This window comes from Peromyscus californicus, unplaced genomic scaffold, assembly GCF_007827085.1.
Source record: "Peromyscus californicus insignis strain IS unplaced genomic scaffold, ASM782708v3 Scaffold_4__1_contigs__length_199733344, whole genome shotgun sequence".
Lineage (NCBI taxonomy): Eukaryota > Metazoa > Chordata > Mammalia > Rodentia > Cricetidae > Peromyscus > Peromyscus californicus.
In genome coordinates, this window is record NW_026294562.1 from 87,401,076 (window position 1) to 87,413,558 (window position 12,483).

Below are 12,483 nucleotides of genomic sequence, written 5' to 3' on the forward strand. Positions count from 1 at the left end.
GCTTGTCTTAGCAGCTGTCTCCCGAGCCTAGCAGGCATCCCTAGGGGTGGCTTACCTTCCCACTGCCCGCTTTGTGTAGGCCAACTGACTGATAATGCATTCATCTCAAAAGCTGCTCTGCGAGGGCCATAATCATTAGCAGAGGTCTGGGCAATGGGAATTTATCGGATTCCATGCCTTACGCTGGACAGTAGACATCAACATTAGAGAATGCACATGTAACTTCTACAAAGTCTGAGGCCATTTGGTTTTAATTCCTCCGATCCCATCACACAGTTCCTTATGGAAAAGCTTTTGCAATTCAGATTTAGTAACTTGAATGGATAGCAAAATAAACTGTATTCAGAGGGCCTCTCTGCAGCTGTTTGTCACCAAAGGACTGGAATAATGTCTTTAAAAGCTATTAACCCATTAACTTTTAAACTTTATAAGTAAGTGTCATATGGGGTAACCCTGACTTTCTATAACATGCTGTCTGAAATGCAGAGAGTATCTCAGAACCATAACTCCAATACCTTGTAATTTTTCTTTGGAAAAAAAAAAGGCTTGTGTAAGTCTCATCAACGCCAATAAACATATTGCTTCCTATGACGGATTGGCGTGGTTCTTCCCCAGGACACTTTGCAGAGTGTGGTGAACTTTTGCTGTTTGTGGAAACAATCAGGCTGGGTTTAAATGAGGACTTGTCTCTATTTGAGCACTTGTGAGCGTGTAAGAAAATGTGTGTTTTCTTTGTGAACCATTCAATTTATCCCTGAACTTTAATTGCCCAATTCTTCCCAACTCTAATTGGAAAACCATCGGCAAACACAATTCTATTGGTTTGACGTGAACTTGAGCTTGTGCATGAACGTGTGGAGCGTGCTGATGTGGCGACAGGCTTACGGTTGGGGTGTGAAGCATCTGTGGCTGCTAGGGCATTGTGAAGTGAATGGAGTGAGACAGAGGCTATGACTCGATGCCCAAGTGTGCTTTCATCCTCATAAGAACAGCGTTGTTCTCTTAAGGTCAGAGGCCTGGCATGAACTGGAAGCCATCTTGGAGCTGGGCATACGTGCTTGGGTAGATTTTTCCCCTCCTACAAAGAGACTGTTGATACAAAGTTGCCACTGTGAAATAGCCTTGGAGCAATTGCATCTGATCCCAAGTTTAGTTTCAGTTTTAGTTTGTTTTCTGGTTTAAGGAAAATGTCTTATCTCAAATGGCTACCATTTTCCACAGCTGTTTGCTCCACTGGCCACCAGCCAACTCCTTGAAACTGATTGGAACTCTCGCCCTGTTGGGGTGCAGGTTCCCCGACCCTGAATCATCCCCAGGAGCTTGAAGGCTATGAAGGACTTAATTTTTTCCCCATTGTTTGTTCTCTTGGAGTGTATGGCTCCTAAACCAGAAGGCCTTGGGGAGGGGAATTTGGATGGGGCAGGTCATCCTGGGGTCACCCTTTTATACCTGGGGACGTTTTAGATACCTGTGGACCACTGTGAGCATAAGGTCATGGGTCTTCCACCAGTACCCTAAGGATGCACATTTGAATACTCTGAGGTCTTAGATCAGAACACAGCCAGCAGTGTGGAAGAGGCCGCAGGACAGAGCAGAGGCCTTGTTTTCAGTCACACACACACACACACACACACACACACACACACACACACACACACACTCTCACAAAGCTCCAACACTTGCTTAATGTCTCAAAGGTCCATCTTCTCATGGACACCAGGCCTCAGGGCCCTGTGTGGCTCGTTGATGGGTCGGGGAGTTAGGTTAACTCTCTCCTCTGTTGCCAGTGGAAGCGAGAACAAGATTTTGACCTGCAGCTGCTGGAGCGGGCTGCTCAGGGGGACAGAAAAGATAGAGAAGACGGCTGGCTGAAAGTGCAAGCCACACCCGTCATGGAGTTGGACCTAGAGCCGCAAGACTATGACTTGGACATCAACAGAGAGGTGAGGATGGGGCTTCTTTAATGCTTCCCAGAAGCCGTGGACTTAAGGTTCCTGGGCTGACTGCAGTCTCACCCAGTAAGGGTTTAGCATCACTGCAGACCAAGAAGGTGCATACGTGAGTAGTAGCTTGAGACCATAAAGTCATCAGTGTTTCTATCGATGTTTAAGCCCATTTCTATAATTGGGAGCAAACTATGCCCGTCTTCCCTTAATGTTGATGTGGGGAGGATTAAGTGACTCAGGATGTTCCCAAGAGGTTTAGAAACTGTTCCCTGGATCATTAGTGGTGGCCTTTGCAAATGGCCTGTTAAGCAGACTGTAGTTATCATACGTGGTGTGAAATACAGGACAGGTCTGAAAAATCACAGAAGACATTTCCAGCCAGGACTGGAGCCAATTTTGATTTGAATTCTTCTGATGCCCTCTGGTGGCTCACTTGCCCCATGACAGGGCAGGCCCAGGAAAAGAACTGAGAGAGAGAAAGGAAAGGGGGCAAGTGCCTGAGTGCTAGTCAGTCTCTAGACATCCCTGTTCAAGCACCTTTGGTCTGTGGGCAGTGTCTGCAGCTGCTCTGGTTCTTTGCATCCCTAGCTCTGAGATGGCGCACAGTAGACGTGCTGCAAATGTTTGGAGATGGAAGACTGCTGCATGAATTGTCACTGTCCCCAAACCTTTATGCAGGGACTTGGCCTACTGCATTTTCCGCAGGTGTAGGATGAGTTTGGGTGGGACTCTAAGTCTTCCCAGGTCTATTTGACATGAGACAAAGGCTCAAATGCCCTCCTCAGGAGGGGTTGCCACTCTTGTAGGGTGTGTGTGTGTGTGTGTGTGTGTGTGTTAAAACTTAGATCTCACACATGCCAAGCACACAGAACTACATAACTAGCCCTCCTGTTTGGAAGAGACAGGGCAGATCCATTTGCAAGCTGGTTGTCCAATGGTTAGGGTTTCATGAGGGAGAGGGGCTCTGAGAACAAAGAACAATGTAGGTAAGTCGAGGCTTGACTTACTGCATTCTTGACGCTTGCTCCAGCAGCCAACAAGGCCTTTTCTCTGGCAGCAATCTGAGCTTTCTCCTTCACAAAGAACCTCCGTGTGCTCCCTTGGCAATGAGAGGATGCACTCTGCTGTCCTAAAAAGCCCAGCAGCCCAGGGAAAATGTCCTTCTTTATCAACAACCTAGATCCTGCTGCAGGGTGATCCACTTCCTTCCTCTAGATCTGTCCTGGGTGGAGATAACTGCTGTTTCCTACCACCTTCCAACAATGCAAGGGGCCACATGGGTTTAGTCTGTGACTGAGACTGAAATCAATCCAGGCAAGAACAAAGGAAACTACCTTGAGGCAAATTCAATTACATTTTTTAAAAGCAGGGGCTTAAATGGTCCTGAAAGTGTGATCAGAGATTTTCAGAGCTTTAGGCTGCTGGTTTAAAACAGGGACTCTGACTGGTTGGTGCTGGCAAGATAACCTTTTTTTGTTTATTTTTTTTTAATTCAAAATTTAGTGCATGTGTGTGCACACCTGCGCTTGTACACCGTCTACCCTTGAGTGTAGAGGACAGAGAATAACCTATAAAATTGGTTCTTTGCCACCATGGGGGTCCCTGAGATCAAACTTGGGTCATCAGGCTTGGCAGCAAGCATCCTTACCTGCTGAGCCATCTCTCTGGCACAAATGAAGCATCTCTGTAGGAAAGGGTGCTATGTGAGCTGAGTCTGTAGGTAGTATGAGGGGAGGGCTCTTGTCACCTGGGGACTAGAGAATCACGTCTGTCCTTGGGTGATGCCCTTGTTAAGGATGAGGTTCCACTAGAGGAAAGGACGAGAGAGCTTTTAGTAAAGGTGACAGAGATCTACCTTGCAGTGTCGGGCTGGGGGCAGGAGGTAGAGAACTAAAGAGAGGATCACCAGTCTTCCTCCACTGAGGCTTTTATTGAGATGTGTGTAAAATCTGCTCTGCCCAGAAGTGTGAAAGCTGCCTTGGTTATTAACCCTTTGCATGCTGTTATTGTTGGCTTCAACTTTTCCATCGTCTAGTCTGATCTGTATGCCCCCAGACTCAGAAGTGTGTTTCACTATGATTATGTCCTCAGTTTACTCATCAGCTTTAGGTGGTTTCTAAGCTGCCACTTGTTTGGTTTGTTTATTTGGTTGGTTGGTTGGGTTTTGTTGTTTTCTGTCTTGAGACAGGATCTTTGTAGGTAGCTCTAGCTGGCCTGGAACTCACTATGTAGACTAGAGATCCACTTGTCTCAGCCTCCCAAGTGCTGGAATTAAATACATATGCTACATCCCAGGCCTGAAGCACTTTTGTGGGACAGAGAGGACTCTCCCTTCCTCCCTCGGTCCATTGATCCATCATTCATCCATTATGGAGGATTTTCTGAAGGGCTACTCATTGCCAGGTTCCTCAATTAGATAGGGCAGAAGAAAGGCCCGTAGGTGTGAAGGACACTGGAGCTCCCACTGAGTGGGTGTGACTGGAGAGTCAGGTCACTGGGGCCGTGAGTGTAGCACCAAGGATTATGTGCTTCCTGTGACAACATCCTCTCTGTGTTGCTTGCCTTGCTGTTGCTCGTGGCCTCTAGAAAGCTGTCTAGTGTAACTGGGAGAGCATGTGCTTTATGAGACCCAGGTCCAGTTGTTGGCTCCCCACTGCCTCATTTGATGATCTTAGCAAGTTTCTTCACCTCTGTGGGCTCTGGTTGGTTCCTCACAGGGTGGGAAGGGTAGAAAAAACAGGTCTCAAATCAAAGCATCTGAGCTTACGCTACATCCTACCTCCCAATCCTCTCCCCAGCTGTCTAAACCAGAGAAGGTCTCCATCCCCGAGCGGTATGTGGATCTGGATCCTGAGGAGCCACCCAGCCTTGAAGAGCTGCAGGCACGGTACCGAAAGGCTGAGAAGATACGAAATATCCTCGCCCGGTCAAGGTCAGCCCTTGCTTGCTCAAGTCTTGAAGTCTCACAAACCCTACCTCAGCCATAGGAGACCCAGGTCAGCCTGAATGGTCAATATTTTGCTAGGCTTTATTTTAAATGAATGCCTGGGTTAGGCAGTTACTCAGGTGTGAAAGCTTGCCCCAGTCAGCTAAAAGGCTCTGGAGAACTTGTAAAGGGTCCTCAGTGATTGGCAAGTGTGGGCCCCCAAGCTAGATGTTAGTGAAGAAGACTCAGTTGAAGTCACCTCCAATGATGATCCTCTTAACATTTGTGCTCATACTCCATTATAGATCCATAGATGAGCCCAGGCCGATCAGGAGGTGCTAGACTAGACTTTAGGCCTGTGTTCCTCACACAGACGCCATAGATGGGGCTCAGTTTTGTCCCGAAGACTCTAGGGGCTTTGCTTACTTCCTGAACACTGAGCTTGGACCCAAGGAAGTGAGCCTGTGAGCTTCTCTTTCAGAGTTACATTACCCATTTTATGTCTGGGTTTATCAGGAGTCTCCAGTTGGAGCCCTTAACTTGAGGTCTACAGGAGGAATAGAGCTTTGTTCACTGTAGGTCTGGGGAAAAGGAGACATTCTTGTCTTGGAAGAAAACAGACAGTGCACATCTGATGCCCCCAAAGTGTTGCAACTCCCCCTCCCCACAGCCGGGGAGACACTCCACATGTGAGGCTGAAGGCCAGAGTGGTGAGACTCACGGCCTTCTCTCTGGTCCCCACAGCATGTGCAACCTGCAGCCCACAGGCCAGGACCGCAACAGCCTGGCAGACCTGGACTCGCAGCTGCAGGAGCAGGAGCGCATCATCAACATTTCCTATGCTCTGGCCTCAGAGGCCTCTCAGCGCAGCAAGCAGGTAGCAGGTAAGGCCGTGGGTGCCAAGCTCCAGGGCCCAGTTCCCGCCTGCTGCTCCTAGTATGACTTGTCCTAGAGCCAGGAAGTTAGCAGGCAGGAGGAGAGCTGCCACTCAGCTCCACATTTGCCAGCGCTGAGCAAGGGGACAGGGCTCAGGTTTCTTTCCTTAGGAAGAGGGGGGCAGAAGTGATGCTGCAGCAGCAACTTCTCAGTGGGGCAGAGCACAGGGGCTCCTGATCTGTGCCTGGAAACCCTCCCTGGGCCCTCAGGCCAAAGCCACTCACCTTGTCAGTGACCCTGTGGCAGAAAGTAGCAATGGAGAATCCAGGCTTTGCCAGCCTAGCCAAAAGACTGTCACTGGTGTAAAAGCAGCCCATGGCTGTGCTATGTATGAAGGCTGCTTTAAGCACATGCCTGTAATCCCAGCTGTCAGGAAGCTGAGACAGGAGAATTGCTGCATGCATGCTATAGGCTAGCCTAGCCTGGACTACAGAGTGAGACCCGGTCACAAAGAAAACAATAAAGGAGACTCTCTGTCGGAAAAAGGACTCTGGGCTCCTTCCTCCATCCACATCTCCCTCCCTGTGGCAGCCTCACAGTTCACGCTGTGTAGTCTGTGCCCTGATGAGAGACTTTTGTGTATGTATGTGGTGGCCCTGGCCAGGTGTCCTTTAGGGATGGACGGGCAGAGGACCCAAAGTGGTGCCATCCTCTCTACTGGTCCTCTAATCCAGTTGACCAAGGATGAGGCCTGCAGGCCATGTGGCTGCTGGCCCTAGGGAGTCTGGTGTGGGGAGCAGCTTTGACATCACTTCAGGAGGCCCTGTGAGTGACAAATGACTAGAACAGATGCCAGACCTGTTCTGTCCCCGTACCCTGACCCTCCAGAGTTCCTAGAAATCTAACCTTGTGTGTTGGTTTACATCCATAATCCCAACTAGGGAGGTACAGGCGGGAGGATCAGTGTTTCAAAGTCATTCTTGAGTATACAGCAAGTTCAAGCCCAGCATGGACTACACTGAGGCCCTGTTGCAAAACAAAACCAGACTAAACCAGTCTCTGGAATGTCTGCTGTCCTTGCTCTGTTTGAGACATGTAGAGGGGCTAGAAGTGGTCTGTGTTGCCCTGTGGCTGGGACTCAGGCTGCCCCTCTTCCTGGTGACCCCAGACCTCATCTCAGCAGCCCCCGCGCCCCTCCCTGTGAGGCTGCCCCCCCCCCCCCCCCCCCCCCCCCCCCCCCGCTCTCCAAGCACCCTCCTCACAGCTGTGCTTGCTCTCTCTCTGCCTCCACCACATCTTAGGTGGTGATGGGGCTTGAACCCAGGGCCTCTGGTATGCTAGGCCCATCCACCAGTCACTGAGCTACATTCCCAGCTTGCTCTCACTCTGATTAATCCCCTTAGCTTCCTCCCACACAGCTGATGACCCCTGATCTGATGCCCTCTGTCCTACTTCACAGTCTGTACATTTCTTCCCTCGGGCTCTCTCCCCTGAATCAGAAACTACAGGCGAGCTAGGCCCCGTGGGTCTGCCCCCCACCTCCCCGGCATCACAGGCCATCAGCTGGGGGTAGGGGGCCAGGCCACACAGCCCTGGCATCACAGGCCATCAGCTGGGGGTAGGGGCCAGGCCACACAGTCCTGGCAGGCAGGGCATATGGTGGTGTGGGTGGACAAACGGCTCTAACCCACCGCTTGACTCCTGTGTGCTCTGTCCAGTGCAGCAGCTGGCCCTCCTCCCGCCTAACGCCCCCCTGTCCTCCAGGACGGTGCCACCTTATCCCCCCTTAAGCAACGGACTGCACTACACCTTTGTCTAACACCTTCCAAGTAAGAGCCCCTGCCTGGCTGTCCTGCTGCTGTGCACCCCATAGTCTGAGCATGTCCCCGCTGCCTTCCCGCTGCTGCTGCTGCTGCTGAGCTGACTGCAATGCCACCTGCTGTTGCTCCCTCCATCGGCGGCACCGCGGCCGCTGGGGACCTGCCTAGATGGTAGGCAGTTGGAGGTGACTCACTTTTTAGGAACTCTGACCTCAGGCCTCACCAGAGGCTGACATCAAAGGTGCTATTGTGTTGAAGTACCTCGGAGGAGCTTCCAACCCTTGACTTTACAAATGATGTCGCCATTTATAGAGTTCATGCTGCAGAACTGTGCAGTTGAGGTAAAAGAAAAAAAACTGCAAAAAAAAACCCTTCCAATGTTTTAAGTAAGATTAGGATTTTGTGTTGGGCTGCATCCACAGCCGTCCTAGCTCACATATAGTCTATGGGCCATGGATTGGACATGTCTTCTAGGGTCCTAGCTGCACCTGCCCATTTCTCTTTCCCGAGGCAGCTTGATGTCCCAAGGACCAGCATAGGCCACACTGCCAGTCTCCAGGGAATAGAGGAGTCAGATCTCACCCTTTCGAGACGTTTCCAAAGGGATTAAGGAACTGTTAAGTTACAGAAGACAAGATGAGACCCCAGGGGTCTCCACACAGCAAGGCCTGAGACTGTATCAGTCACTGAGAGCCTTAGGGAAGACCGAGTAAGTCCAGGTCCACAGTCCATCACGATGCTTGGTATGACTCCACGGAGTGAGTGGCTGACCCGGACAGGCAGGGGGTAAAGGACGGAGCCCCCCAGGAGCCAGCAGACCCAGCACCTAACCAGCTGTGAGTGAACTCATGGCCTGCATCAGCTGCCCCCGTCTGTATCCTCACCTGGACCCCAGAGGTCACACTAGAGGTCCCTACCCGTCTCTCGCTGTCACTTTGCAGACTTCACTTCTCTTTCCTTAACGGGGTTGCGGCTAACCTTGTTGAGAGACTACTGTATGCTAGACATTGTGCTGAGTATCTCCTTGTCCCTAAGGAGTTGAAGAGTGTGTCAGGATGCAAAGCCTTTTAGTGTGAACCCACAACTTTCATTCTCCATGACCTCAGGCTAATGGGTTCATCCGGGCCACCCCCAGAAGCTCCAGGGGTCTGCAGAAGAGGGTGAAGGAGACATCACTTTACACTGGGCCTTCTAACTTTGGACTGCCCCTGCTTCAGAATCAACAGGCCCCAGCCAGTCTGGGAGCAGGAGGAAGTCAGCTGACTTGGGCATAGCCTGGCCCTCAGGAGGGGTAGAGCAGAGGACTGGAGCTGCAGAACTCCACGGAAAGCTCCAGCTGTGTCCTTTGTAAAGTCCTACAGGACTTGCCAGGACCACAGTTACATGTCTGTTTTCTTCTCAGAAATCTGAGCAGGCAGAGGTGCCAGGGTGCCAGAGGCTCCATTTACCGTAGTTTTTCAAGCCCTGGTGGCCTTGTGCCCGGACTTAGATGTTCTCTCCAGAGCTCAGCCATGCCTCTTCCTCTCACAGCACCAGAGGCAGGTTAGAACCACTCTGTTCTTAGGTTAGAAATATGAAAGAAGAATAAAAATAAATAAACAAACAAACAAAGAAATCAAGCAAGCAAGCAAGGTTAGATGCTGGGCAATCTAATCTTCCAGAGAATGAAAGGCAGAGCCATTAACTAGCCCAGTGGATTGCCCAGGTCTTGGCCTACTGCAGAGGACAAGTTCATGAACTAGCATGAATGCAGTATGCTTTCTAGAGGTGGAAGGAAAATCAAACCCAGTGTGCTGGGTCCTAGAAGCCAAGGTCCCATGACAGCGGCCGCTTTGCTCATGCCCCCTGCTCTCCTACTCTGTCTGCCAGCCTGTCATGCCTATGCACAAACATGCCTACTCTGAGGACAGGACCAAAGGTTTGCCAGCCTCTCACTGTCTCCTGTGCTTTTCGCCAGCCCAGGCAGCAGCAGACCCATGACCCAGTGTGCAGAGGAGAAGCCTGGAGCCGGGGACCCAGCTCAACCAGCATCTTCCTGAAACAATGTCTTCTCTGCCCCAATGGAAATCCTTCCAGCTGAACGGGGGCTCTGGCTGGAGGAGAGAGCAGCCCACCCAGCCTGGTGGGCACAGCATGGAGCAAGGACTCCATCCTTACCCTGCCCATCTGTTTCAGTCCAGATTCCTTTTTACAGATGACAGAAGCACTTTTGATACACAGTGTGAAACATACTGTATTTTAGAATCAGAATATATTTTGTAATGCTCACCTCAAGGGCCAAGTGGCTGGAAAGGTGAGCCTGCAGGGTTTTGTAGCCACACACAGGGATTCAGGTACTATGGGGTGGCATAGTGGCTGGGGAGAAGAGCAGGACAGGCCGGGGCCATTCCCACCGTGAACCCAGAGAGCGGCTTCCAGTGGGTTCCAGCATGAGGCTTGTTACCATGCTCCCCAGGAAACAGGAGGCAGTTGACTGCAGAAATCAGCATCCCGCGCCAATGCCCAGCCCTGGAAACTCCACCTGGATGGCCCACAGAGCCTGTCTGTGCCTTGGTTCTGACTGAGGAGCAACTATGTGTGTTCAAGAGCGGTGGCTTCTTCAGCCTGTTGGTGAAACCGTAAAGTTCCCTCAGCAAAAAACAGTTCTTCTCGGGGAAAAAAAAAACCAAAAAAAAAAAAACAAAACAAAAGCCGCTGTGGAGATGGGAAATGTGCTGTAGCAATAAATTCCCCATTGGGTGGTATCTACATACAAAGGCCTACCCTGACGCCATCCCTCCAGCCAGGCAGGGCTGAAGGACCTCTGCTGCCCGCCTGTGGGGAGACCTAGGACAGCTTCCCTAGGACTGGTGAGGAGGGCAGGCAGGGCCAGGACACAGGCCTGTGACCTGATGCAGCCCAGCTGAGGAGGTGGCCATGCCAGACACAGTGTTCCTGGCCCCTTATTTAACTTGTCTCATGGTAGTCTACATACAGGAAGCAATGATTAGAAGAAAAAAACAAACAAAAACACCTCCGTTGGTGGAGCCACATTTTAAATGAAAATTTGTCTTTAACTATGCTTAAAAGAAAAAAAAATCCTTGAATATATTTAGAAGTTGCTTTCTATTTTTAAGTAACTCCATATGCTGCCAGTATCAACTTCATGACATTTGCCAAAATAAGATTTTATTTTTGCCTTTATAAGATTTTGTTGGAAAAAATGAAATGAATATTTTGCAAGAAAAAGTTAATTTAAATAAAAGTGTAATGGTTTGCAAAAAAAAGTGATGTACAGATTAAAATATTAACATCATCCATGTCCTCTTTTTGGCTGGCTGTGTTCATCCACCATGGCCTGAGTGCATTCTTACCATGTCAGCTCTCTGGCTCCTACTTACTATGTTCACTTTTGAAACATCCCTCTCATCAACTGCTCCTTGATATTTGAGTGACTTTGGAGGCCTGAGGTGTGAGGATCCCTGTCCCACCAGCAGGCAAGGAGCCTCAGGGCTATGGACCCCCATGTGGGACTGGTTTGGGGTGGCCAGCTCCAATTTAACCCAAGATAGCACAAGGGGTACAGTGGGCCCCCATCCAACCCGTACACTGCCTGTTCCAATTAGGCCTGTTAGTGATGGACCATTGCAAACTGGATTTGCATTTAATTCATCTTGACTTGTGATTCATGCTTAAGGCAGAAGGCTAGGGGCCAGTTTGGTTTAGGGATGTGTGCGGTTTCCAAGTTTCTGCATGGCCAAGGAGTGTGTTGGAGGTTTGGAGAAGCCTTCCAAGTATTTAAACTGGGAAAAGTGGATTCCAAGGCATTCTGGATGGGCAGAGGGGAGAACTGCTATTTTAGCCACTGATCGTTTTGAATTTAAAAATAAAAAATACTCTTCTAGTTTTAAACATTAACTGGAAATGTCACATAACAGATTAAAGCAGGGAGGGGACAATTCTGCCACTGAATGCAGTCGCCTGAAAAGGACAAAACCCCACAGTCGATGCCCTCCCCACAGGGGAGCCATCTGTAGGTGGTTTCTCAGCAGAACCACATCAGCGGGTTCGGACTGTTGCTCTTGGTTTGTGTTTCACTGCTATAGCCCTGTGTGTGAGGGAATGTGGCTGCTGTGCCTAAGGTCTCCCATCAGGGAAGGAGGTATACACTGTTCTAGGAGAGTTATGGCTTCAGCCAAACTCAGTGCAAAGCACTCAAAAAGAAAAGTCCCAGGATGGCAGTGTCTGTGTAGGTGGCACTGTGGCCTGATGCTTCTCAACCCTTTGAGAGGACTGGCTGCCTGAAGTAAGGTGAGATCATCTTGGGGCTGGGGAGACGGCTGGGTCAGGAGAGAATTTTCTACAGAAGAATGAGGAGCTGAGTTCAGTTGCTAGAAGCCAAGTTTGAAAAAGCAGGCTTGGTGGCATGCACCTGTTAATCCCAGTCCTGGAAGATGGAGCCAGGAGGATCCCTGAGCTCACACTGACTAACCAGCCTCGCTCCAGATTCAGTGAGGGATGCTGTCTCAAACAGTAAGGTAGAGGGAGCCAGAGAGATGGTGTAGGGGTCAAGAACACTGACTCTTGCAGAGGACTTGGTTTGCTTCCCAGACCCCTGTGTGGCTCACAAACCTCTGTAACTCCAATTCCAGGCTATCTGACACCCTTTTCTGACCTCCATGGACACTAGGCGCACAAGCAGTGCATATATGTACTCATAAGTAAATCTAAGCAATTGAGGAAGAAACTGGACATTAGCCTCTACCTTCTACACATGCATGTGCACCTACACACAAGTACATACAAACAGTACTTGTGCAAATGTAAAAACAAGATGGGGCTATTTGTAGACTGACTGACTAGGTACATGCACCCCATGATTAAGAACTGAGTGGCTCAGCATTTCAAAATGTATATCCTTACAGGCCCCAGGGCC

At 50.0% G+C, this 12,483-nt stretch overlaps 1 protein-coding gene across 11 annotated transcripts in view; it reads left to right on the forward strand.

Annotated features, from left to right (window-relative positions):
- Positions 1-10,863, forward strand: part of Plekha7 (pleckstrin homology domain containing A7) — a 191,176-nt gene extending 180,313 nt beyond the window's left edge. For 8 of the 11 annotated variants that reach the window (XM_052763114.1, XM_052763117.1, XM_052763118.1 and 5 more), the window contains 5 exons: positions 1,788-1,943; positions 4,745-4,878; positions 5,617-5,756; positions 7,467-7,577; positions 9,526-10,863. In XM_052763114.1, the coding sequence (XP_052619074.1) occupies positions 1,788-1,943; positions 4,745-4,878; positions 5,617-5,756; positions 7,467-7,567 (531 nt within the window). In that variant the 3' untranslated portion in view covers positions 7,568-7,577; positions 9,526-10,863. Of the gene's footprint in view, positions 1-1,787; positions 1,944-4,744; positions 4,943-5,616; positions 5,757-7,466; positions 7,578-9,525 lie in introns of those variants that run through there. The other 3 variants (XR_008223199.1, XM_052763116.1, XM_052763120.1) reach the window with 3 other exon arrangements.
- The last annotated feature ends 1,620 nt before the right edge of the window (positions 10,864-12,483 follow it).